This window comes from Trypanosoma equiperdum (genome assembly GCF_001457755.1).
Source record: "Trypanosoma equiperdum strain OVI genome assembly, contig: ctg_725, whole genome shotgun sequence".
Lineage (NCBI taxonomy): Eukaryota > Euglenozoa > Kinetoplastea > Trypanosomatida > Trypanosomatidae > Trypanosoma > Trypanosoma equiperdum.
The window spans coordinates 6,578-17,266 of NW_027124671.1; the positions used below are offsets into that span (position 1 = coordinate 6,578).

Genomic DNA, 10,689 nt, shown 5'->3' on the forward strand with positions numbered 1-10,689 from the left:
AAAGAATGAGACCACCAATGGGGAAGGAAAAACAAAAAAGAGAAAAGAAAGGAAAGGAAGGAAGGAAGGAACAGCCGCGCGGACACACGTGACCACTAAATGTGTGAATGTGTGTCGGCAACTTACGGTTTCTGTCGTTGCCGCCTCCCACTCCCGTAACATAATTTGTGACGTTATTCCTGCCACCGAGTCATGCAGCTGCAAAAACGCATGCAACAGAATTATGAGCTCCCTTCTTTTCCTTTTTTTTTTCTTTTTACATCTTTCCCCCTTCCTTCAATTTTGTCAGCTTTTGTACACACAAGGATATCAACTATAAACCTCCAGAGTATATGGAACTTCCCTTCCATTGCTGCTGGTTTCAACCCCGTTTCACCGTTTGATGCGGTCACACATTTTGGGGAATGGGAAGAGAGTTTTTACCGGCTCCTCTCTGTTGCTCCATATCCCGCTGCAACGCCTCCATGCGAGCCATCAGTTGGCGGTGCTCAGTCATCATGCGTTCCTCAACATGCCGTCGCCCCTCATCACTGTGCGCGAGTGCTTCCACAAGTGCTGCAATCTTCTTTGCCTGAACCTCCATCACACTCTCTCGGTCTAACCATAACGCGGTGGAAGTATAATAACCAGGTGTCACCATCTTACGGAAATTGTTGAGTTCATCTTTACTGCGCTGCAGCTCCTCCTGCACGAACCGCAAATCATCCTCCAACAACTGCACGTAGGCGGCGGTGGGAAGCGGGCGTGATGATGTCGTCGAAGCCGTTGCTTTCGAGGCGTCCCGTTGATCCACCGGGCTCAACCGGTTACTCTGCGACTCGTCAGCGCAGCTGACAGCAGTGGACAAAAAGTGAGTTGACGAGTTCCATCGACGTGAACGATTGGAAACGTTTGATCCATTCCCAGTGGTACTCATCCTGCCATCCATTTCATAACTCCGAGGGGTCCCGCGTGTCGAGCCAAGTTGTGATCCGCGTGGAGTACAGAACAAACCAATGCCATCTTGTATTGCCCGGTTGAGTTTATCCAACTCCTGCTCACGCCGCTCAAGCTTCCTTGTGAGTTCATAATTCTCAATTTCTAGTTGCCGAAGGTCGTGTAATGTCCGACCATGATGTCCACGGAGTTCCTCCAGCGCATCTTGCAGATCCCTCTCCATTTCCCCGGCCCGCCGGTCAACCTCCCAGGAATTATTTATCAGGCTATGACCACGCCGACGCAGCGCCTCTCCAAGTGCGCTCATTTGCTCGTGCGTAAGGTGAATTATAGTCTGCTCTGCTCGATTGAAGTTGCAAAGAATAGTGGTTCGCAAGACGAGCAATAGCTCTTCAGTACCTGTCCATACTGCACCGGCCTCCTGAACGCAACCGGCATCTTCACGTAAGGCTGAGTTGATGTTGTTGACAATGTGACCTTTGCAGATATCAATGGCAACGGATGCGGAGACAACGTCACGGGGAGTTCCTTCCATTACCCTCACATTGTCACAGTTGATAAAACATCCGCTGCAGTCGTCACAGTTTAACGCACTCCCACCGTTCACATCACCACACCCACACCCACACCCATCCCAGCCATCAGTAACACCAAAGCCCGCGTCGACAGCAGAACTGGTGGTGTCGTCACCGTCACCAACTTCGCTGAAGTTGTTCGGAAACTCTCCTATTACCCTGTGGAGGGCTGTTTGAATATTTTCTTCCTCTTTCATGTACTGGTCCAGTTTATCCCGCAGCGCGCTCACCTCCCCCTCCAACATGACTATAGCACCACGCTCTTTACCGTGGGCTTCATCATATGCGGCGAGGCCCTCCTTCGCAGCCGCGCTTTCCACTTGTACGACAACCCATTGCTCAAGATAACCCAATGCTTGGCTTCCCTTCACCGCAGCCTCGTATGTGAAGCGGGAATCTTCCATGAACTTCTTGCGTATGTGTTGCTTCGCGGACTCGCTCAAATGGCAAGGCTTGAATCGCTCCACAGCATGGAGGAAGCTACTTCTGCGCATCGCCTTTTGCAATCGGGACCATCGCCACTTCCCGCAGTCGTGTTCACCCAACACCGCGAAAACGGCTTCCACCACGAGTCGCACAATCGCTGGTGGGTTACGATAGCAACGAATCTCCCGCCAGTCCCGCTGGTTAATGGATTTCACCCGCGCTTGGGCCTCAGCTAACAAATGCTCCGCTGCCGTCGCTGCGTCCTGCACTCTCTGACGTTGGGTTCTGTAAGTTAAACGATGGACAGCAAGACGTCTAACCAACCCATCCATTGCCTCTTGCACGTAATCACGCTCCTCCTTCAGCCGCTCGAGTTGGTGTATCAGTAACTGCCTCCGATGTTTGGAAATTGAGTCCGGCGAATGACAACTCTTAATCCCAACATCTGCCGTATAATCACTTGCCAAATTGTGTGCATGACTGCTGTGTTGACCGTTACAATACCTTGATGATGGCAATAGTAACTCTCCGTCGCTGCGCCATAGCAGTAGTTGCACAACCCATGGTGCAGGGAGAGCAACAACCGTTGCCAACCCCCACCGCCAGCGCCGGCAGTTATCAATGTACTCGTAGGCGACAACATCATCCACATGTATGGGCACAACGCCACAACTGATATCCACACCGGTAACTTTACCAGCAGAGAAATCATTACATTTACTGTCGACAAAACTTCGATCAGAAATTATCATTTTTGTGGGATCGCAGTTCGGTGGTGGTGGAGGTGGGACGGAAATGGCCTTATGTTCTACAGGCGTTGAAGGGTCGGATGCGGGCTCTTCCAACATCAGTGCCGCACACTGCAGCGGTGCCGGCAACTTCTTCACGGTTTTGTCATGGCGTGACAATGTTGATGGAAATGCACGTGGGGTTGCCGACCGTCTCGCCTTTCGCACGGCTGACTTCGTCGTCATTTAGGCAAAAGAATAGTAATAATAATAATAATAATGATGATGATAGTAATAATGATGATGATAATGATCCTCTTTTCTTGTTTCGCTTTTTGTTTTGTGTGTGTATGTTGTTTTTGTTGTCGTTCTTTTGCGTCCCCCTCTTTTATCTCCTCTTCTCACACGGTGTTTGTCTTTCCTTCCCTAAACTACATAAGTGTGGTAAAAAAAAAAAAACAGATAGTTATAAAATCTATTTTCACGGTAGATTTGCATATGCACGTATAAATAAATATATATACATTAACATAAACACTTCCTTTATTCTTTCTTTTTCGATATAGTGGAATGCGCAGAGGAAATACGAGAAATTTAAGAGAAATGATACACAAAAGAAGAAAAGAAAAAAAAAAAGAAACGGTTGTGCGGACCCCCGTTTTATTCGTTCTTTTCATCCGACAACACTTAACTGGTTGAATGTTCCTCTGCACCATCTTCACAGATCTCTCCTCTTTGGCCTCATCATCTGTGCAGCACAGATTTCTTATCTGACATTTGTACACATGTAATATATGCAACTGTTCCTTTAGTTTATGTTATACTTTGAGGGAAATTGAGACAAATTACCCTTCAGATATGTGTGTGAAGTCCTCTTATCACTAAAATAGTGTTGTGCCGTTGCTTTCAGTTGAATTTAAAGTGTTTTTTTCTTTCTTCTTTCCTTTCCTTTCTCTAAAGCGAATATTCGTACTATGCTAAACTTTGTAATCTTCATTCTTACCATGCAACTGATGTAATTATGTTTGTCAAAAATGTAAACCAAAGAAAAGTGGGAAAAGAAAAGGGAGTAAAGAGGGAGAAAAACAAGATGAATAAAAAAACACCTGTAAAATCCAATAACAGAGAAAATAATATTAATTGTAATAACATATTTAACAGTCATAATAATAATAAATATAAGTAACAGTGGTGACGGTTACAATGATGATATTAACAGGACGTGCAGATGATGAAAAAGCGATAGGAGCAACGCAAAAGTTTATTTATGCATGCACTGAAACTGTTCCCATTTCCCCAAGACCACGGGAAAATAAAAGACGATATAACTAGTTGTACATTTATTTGTTTTCTTTTTGTTTTTGTTTTTTGTTTTCCTTCCTCCTTTTGCATATGTATGTTAAAATGGACGGACGGACAGGAAACGGGAGAAAATTTTTTTGCAAAAGAAAAGAAAAGAAAAAAGAGGTGTTCAAATGGAAGGGGAATCGAATTCTACACCCACACACCATTCCGTCCCTCGTTTTATTCACTCACTTTACTTTATTTTCCCAACAACAACGCCGCATGAAATAAAACAAAACGAAACAATTCACCATCACATTTTGCTTTTCGATGCTTTTCCTTTTTTTTTTTGCTTTTTAATTCGAATGATGTTATTTTTTTTTGTTTTTGTTTTTAGAAAAATTAAAAAAACTCATACGTTTATCTCCCTCTTCCCATGTGCCCACCCCCCGACTCTTTTCATTGCTTTATTTTCCACCGCTTATTTTTTTTTCTTTTTTATAAAACACACAAACACATGCGGGCACCCACACGTGCTTGCAAAAAGAAAAATACATGAGTACATCCACAACTTTTTTTTTAAAAAAAAAAAGAAAAACGTGCTTAAATTTATACACGCAACGAGGATGAAAAGGAAAAGAAAGAAAAAAATGGGAAACACTTCAAACGAAAATCCCAAACTAATATATATATATATTTATTTATTTATTTATTTATTTATATTTTTACGAAAGAAAGGTCGCCCAAGCAAAAGAAAAAAAAGGAAACCCCTCCGCTTCTGAAGAGAGAAGGAATTAAAGAAAGAAAAGAAGGAAAAAGAAGGAAAAAGGAAAGAAAAAGAGTTAACGCATCATAACATTTCCCTTCGCTCCTTTCTTCATACCCCCTGATACGCAATATTGAAATCTAAAAGTCTGTTGACATGCGTACACAAATACAGAAGATAAATATAAAATATTTTATGGGTTTCATTCAGCAAAAGTGGGTGGTGAATAAACTAATTGATTCATATAAGTAAACGTGTGAGCGTCACATCCATCTTATCGTCCTCGCTCTCTCTCTCTCTCTTTATATTTCGCTTTCTCGCTTTCTCGCTGTCTCACTTATTCATTTCTTCCATGTCGCCGTTTCTGTCGTCGCTTCCCTTTTCGTTTTTCTCTCTTCTTTAAAAAAAAAAAAAAATCTCCATCACGCACTCCACCAATATCAATGAAACCAAGGACACAATCTAAAAGAAAGAAAAAAAAGAAGGTAAAGAAACCTAATGGGGATCTTGTAAAAGTGTGAAACAACAAACTATATATACCGTAAAGGGCCAAATACATAATCAAACAGTTAATTTTTTTCTGTTTAACCGTTCTTTACTCCCCACATAAAAAAAAAAACACAAACACACCTTCCAGCAGTGCACGCAGCAAACAAAAGAAAAAAACGAAAAAAAACGGAATCACCTAGTAGTACAGTGGCAATGGAAAGGTAAAGAAACAGTCTCAAACCACACACAAGGATGAATGCGACTGTCTTATAGCAACCATCCATTTTCTCACACACACAAACACATAGATAAATACGTACATTGGGTAGAAAGACGCTACACCAAAAGGAAAAGAAAAAGAAAAAAAAGAAAAACACAAAGATGAAAGCACAAGAAATCAAAGTCCTTGGCATCTTAACTCTTCAGCACGTTGCTCTTGCAAAGCCCAGCGACTAGCGATCTCTTCCTGATGCCGCAACCGCCGACTGCGCCGCTCTGCCGTTTCCAACAGCAATATTTTAACACTTACTCCTCTCTCCCGTTTCGCCTCAACTGAGGTTTCAGTTTGTTTAACTTCAGCCAGGCGTCTCCTACGAGAACCACTACATGCTGCTGAGGAATGCGGCGGGTTAAACGCGGGGGGCGCTACAAAATCAGTCGGAACGGTCCGGTTGGCTCTCGTTGGTGACAGAGGCATTGGAGTCGGCAATGGAATAGCGTACTTCTTTAGCGCAGTTCCGTCATCGGGTATAAGAAGTTTAGCGAAATTCAGTGGGGGCACAAAAGCTGGTGGTACAACGACAATAGCAGGACCGCTCCAAAAGTATTCAAAGAACCACCACGGATCCTCATCACTGTGGCTTGACTCATCACAGTCACCATCATCATCATCATCACAATAGTCGGCTTCGTAGCCATCAGACACGCAATTGTCGCAATCCACGTGTTGCTCGCCCCTCCTCACGGCATCTCCTCCAACACTAATGTGATTTGTATCATTCCCTTCGCTATCGTCAGTGCCATGGTGATCGCTACTATTAATTCTTTTCGGTGATGCAACGCTTTCACTCGCTAATAATACATACCTTTTTTGTTGCATGTGGGACTCATCCCCGTGAAGCGGCGCCTGAAGGGGCGTGTGTTCCTCCTCCTCTGACCTCTCATGGGATTTGTCAACCCGTTCTGTCATCTCCCCGGGTGTGTTGCTGCTGCTTATACCGTAGCATCCGCCACTGCTCCCACTGCCACTACCTCCGCCCCTGTTGAACTTCAACTGTTGATGATTGGACTGATCGACACGGGCGAGCACTACTGCCTTTGCAGCGTTGCCACCCGCCTCACTCGTACCATTCCGCCACTCTTGCAAACTCGCTTGAATTCGCGCACGGCGCTCGTCGAGTACATTCCGCACACGGAGGAGAACCGAAGCGGTGGATGATGTTGTGGTATTCGTAGGGCTGGGAGCCCTAATTGGGCAAGTGGTTTCTTCACGCGTAGACATCCGACACCGCCATGACGGCGCCGTTGCAGAACGACGGAGAGGAACTGACGGGCAGCTAAGACGCTTTTGGGAAGTGGGGTCGGCACGACGGGGCCACTCACGTGACTGAGGCACGATGCGACCCGAAGCACAGCGGGAAAAGCAAAGAGATGTGACATCCATAGAACCACTTTTCCGTGTAGGATGGCAAGCCTTCACCTCCGCCCCCGCCTCCGCATCATGTCGACGGTCTCGCTCCTGGAGGATCGTTGTACAAAATTCAGTCACACACCGGGTGAAGGTTAATGTGGTCTCTGTGTCTTTGGAAAAAGTAGGGGGAATGACTTGGGGCTCCATTGAATCAGCTGCGCCAGATGATGCCAATTTTAATCCGCGAAGGAAAGCACCACAACCTTCAGAGGTTTGCGCATCAGTAGAAGAAGCCCTTTTAGCGGTGGTAGCAGCATATGTATTTGAGCCGCTAGCACGATCGACAGCGGTGAGGGATGCAGGAAAACACGTCCCCTTCCACTGTGATGCAGGAGGTATGGGACGCCGTTCCGCTCTTTCCAACCGACCACCTGCTGTTGTCGAAACCAAAGACGCTGCATGACTAGAACCATTAGCTTCCTTATGACTATTACAACCAACCTGATCGCTCGCACGAGCACGACTGCGAGCGCCAAAACTAGTGTTACGCTCATCGTTGAAGAGTGTTCCACCACTTTCCCTCGACGCTGGCAACAACCTTGATCCAGCGCTATGGCATCTGCTCATTTTCACTTGAGCCACTTTGTCACCGTAACGACCGGAACACATGTCAAATTTGGGCCGAAGAGCGCTGCAGAATCTGATGTCTCCTTGACTGATACGAGAAGACACGACATTTGATTGTGATCGATCACTGTCGGTTCCACACACACTTTCTCTAATGAACGGCTTCTGCCCAGTTTCATGGACGGGTGCACCCGCGTAACTGTGCAAGCGGGAGACATTGACCGTTTGTCTTTCTCGCCCATGAGCCCTTACATCATTTTCCTGTACATGTTTTCCCAGTACCACCTCGTCCGCTGATGACTTTGTTGTTGTCACCACTCCTTCATTGACATTAACAGGACAGGGATCGAGAGTAGAAATAAAGGTAGGTGGCGCAGTGGGACGACGCACAGGGGTTAAGGTAGTCCTCGACTCCTCCCTCCATTGTTGAGTATTAGCGCTTAGTGAAACGGTCGTCTGCTCTGGTTTGTCAGCCCCGTTTACTCTGGACGACGCCTTCGTACTATCCTTTGAGAAATCCAAAGAGTTCGAGCCCATCTTCACGGCCCCATCATCAAAAGACAGTCGCCTTGAAACACCCTTGGCTCCAGTGCATCCATCAGCATCGCGCGCTTGTTTTTCCGGGCTAATCAGCTGCTGAGCTCCTTCATGATCGGAAAGCCTCGAATTACGAAAGGCAGACACATCCGGCGCAGCGCGAGTACCACTGCCACTATTGTCAGCAGCGGCTCCATTACGTGGCGCCGCTGTTCTGGAAACTGCAAAATGAATGCTCGCGCTACTGGATGCGCTAACAGGAGTGACAGGAGTTGTTTTCGTTGGTGTTGCGGTTGTGGTTGCGATAGCGGCTGGGGGAAGAACAGACTTTTCACTACGAATTGCAGCAATACGAGCAGAGCTGGACGTGGACGAAATTGCAGGTGCACACCTTGCCGGAGCAACACCGTCATTTTCAGTGCTTCTCCGCGTATACGTACCATATGCTACACGACCGCTATTAATCACTCGCGGCTGTGGTGAGTGCACCCCCACTAGTGCCGATCTGCCGCCCACAGCGATATCAGATCGCGCAACAGCGCCGCTACGGTCAGCGATACAACTCAGTCGTGGACTAATTTGCATGGTTGAAATTCTGCAGCTCACTGTTGGTTCCACTCTGGGAGGTGCACTCACCCTTTTACCTGCGCTGATTCTTGGGCCAGCACTGCTGCATGTCATAAAACTGAGTTGTGAAGTTGGTTGCATTGACCTTAATGGATCTGCACCTCTTTCCCTCAAGCTACCGGAAAGAGGACAATGAGACAATAATTCAGATGGTCTTGAAGATGACATGAGTGTTTCCGATGGCAATACCGACAACGCCCTCACTGCAGTCGCTGAATCGGTGATACCAGAACCCCTATTAATTGCGCATTTTACCACATCCCTAATGGTGTTGTTGGTGCAAGTGTCTAATTTATGCTCATTGATACCGCTGATTCGAGAAATGCCCGCTGCATCGACGGCCGTGTTGTGTGTGTTGGATGAAGTATAAAATAATGATTTGCGATCCAGCGTGCGGTTAACTGCTAAGGCGAGTTGCGAGCGCCTTCCAGCCGCAGACATGATTTCACTGCGCCGTGGTTCAGGAAGTTCACAAGAAGACAGGCGCCCACTCATAATGTGTAATAGTCGGGAACTAATAACCAACACACACACACAAACACGGCAAATAGCAAACCTACACCGTTGCAGATATACACGTTTGTTATGTATACGTATGGATATCTGCTACGCTAATGAAATGGAAGGTAACAGAAGATTTAAAAATTCAACGAAAAAAGAAAAAAAAGAAGAAGAAACACAAACGGGAGAAAAGGTGAGAAGAATTTGAATGGTAGAAAATGAGAGCTGCTGTAAGTTGAGATATCAAAAGATTTCTCCACTGCAATAACAAAAAAGAAAACCTGCAGTAAATTGAGTTGAAAACAAATAAAATAAAACAAAAAACAAAACAAAACAGAAGATGATGAGGGGGGCCGCATGGAATTTTTGGTCGCAACACTCAAAACAAAAAGTAAAGTAAAGTAAAAAAAAAAAGAAGAAAAGTTGAGAAATATTTTGACCAATGGAACAAAAATAATAATCATAATGGCAATAACAGCAAAACCGGTATGAGCATAGTGGGAAACAAAAAACAAAAAAAAACAAATCGCGAGGAAAATGGACGAGGCCGTACAGAACCAAAATTTAAAAAGAAAAAAACGAGAAAAGTCCGTCTTGCCGTTGGGGTTAAACAAAAAAAAAGAAAAGGAAAGGAAAAATTAGAAGTAACACAAAACAAAAAAACAAAGTGGGACGATATTCAATTAAAAACAAAGAAAAAAGAAGACACACACACCAAAAGAAAAAAAAAGAAAAATTAAAATTAAAGTTAGTGGTAGAAAAAAAAAAAGCAAGTAAAGAAGTAAAACGTAAAAATGAGGAGGGAAAAAAACAAATGGGGCCTCATTTACACACGCGTAAAATCACACGCACACGTAAGGAAAAAAAAAAGAAGTAAAAAAAAAAAAAGACACTCAGCGGCGGAATCGGAAGTGGTAGCAACAACAACAACAGCAATAATAATAATAAAAATAACGAAAATAAAAATAAAAATAAAATAAATGCATGCGCATGTGGAAGCTCAAGTCCCTTCACGTCAGAGCGGAAGTTGTATAAAATAAACAAAAAATGGAAATAAGAAAAAGAATGAATAGACGGAAAGACACAAGCAAACACAAACACACATACGAAGGGGAAAAATAAAACAACAAAAAACAAAAAAAAGTTCATGACAACGCATTACGACAGGAAGGAACAATATATATATGTAAATATATTTTTAAAAACAAAACAACAACAAACACGTGTTGGAGATAAATAACAGTTGCTCCTCTTATTTCTCCTTCCCCTTCTGTCATCGCTCGTTGAAAGGCAACAAAATAATTTAAAAACACAAAATAAAAAAAAAACAAAGAACAAAATGAAGGGACCAAAAATACGTGCATTTGTGTGGTGGTTGGTAAATATGCACTGGGAAGTAATATAAGAGCAATACCACACACGCATGACATTTATTTATTTATTTATGAAATAAATTTATTTTTATTTTTATTTTGCTGTTGCTAGAATGCAAAACGAATTCATGGTAGTTTTTTTTTCCTCCTCATAATTCCGGCTGACTTTGTATCCTCTCCTTTTTTTTTT

At 44.2% G+C, this 10,689-nt stretch overlaps 2 protein-coding genes across 2 annotated transcripts; both read right to left on the reverse strand.

The window, feature by feature from the left end:
• Positions 1–388: 388 nt before the first annotated feature.
• TEOVI_000332700 (dynein heavy chain, cytosolic, putative) lies at positions 389–2,911 on the reverse strand (the record flags this gene model as incomplete). The annotated part of the gene is made up of 1 exon (XM_067226247.1): positions 389–2,911. One exon carries the CDS (start codon positions 2,909–2,911, stop codon positions 389–391), a length of 2,523 nt encoding a protein of 840 aa, XP_067082348.1.
• A 2,690-nt stretch (positions 2,912–5,601) lies between these two features.
• TEOVI_000332800 (uncharacterized protein) lies at positions 5,602–9,120 on the reverse strand (the record flags this gene model as incomplete). Its single annotated transcript, XM_067226248.1, has 1 exon — positions 5,602–9,120. The coding sequence occupies one exon, from the start codon at positions 9,118–9,120 to the stop codon at positions 5,602–5,604; it is 3,519 nt and encodes a 1,172-aa protein (XP_067082349.1).
• Between the last annotated feature and the right edge of the window lie 1,569 nt (positions 9,121–10,689).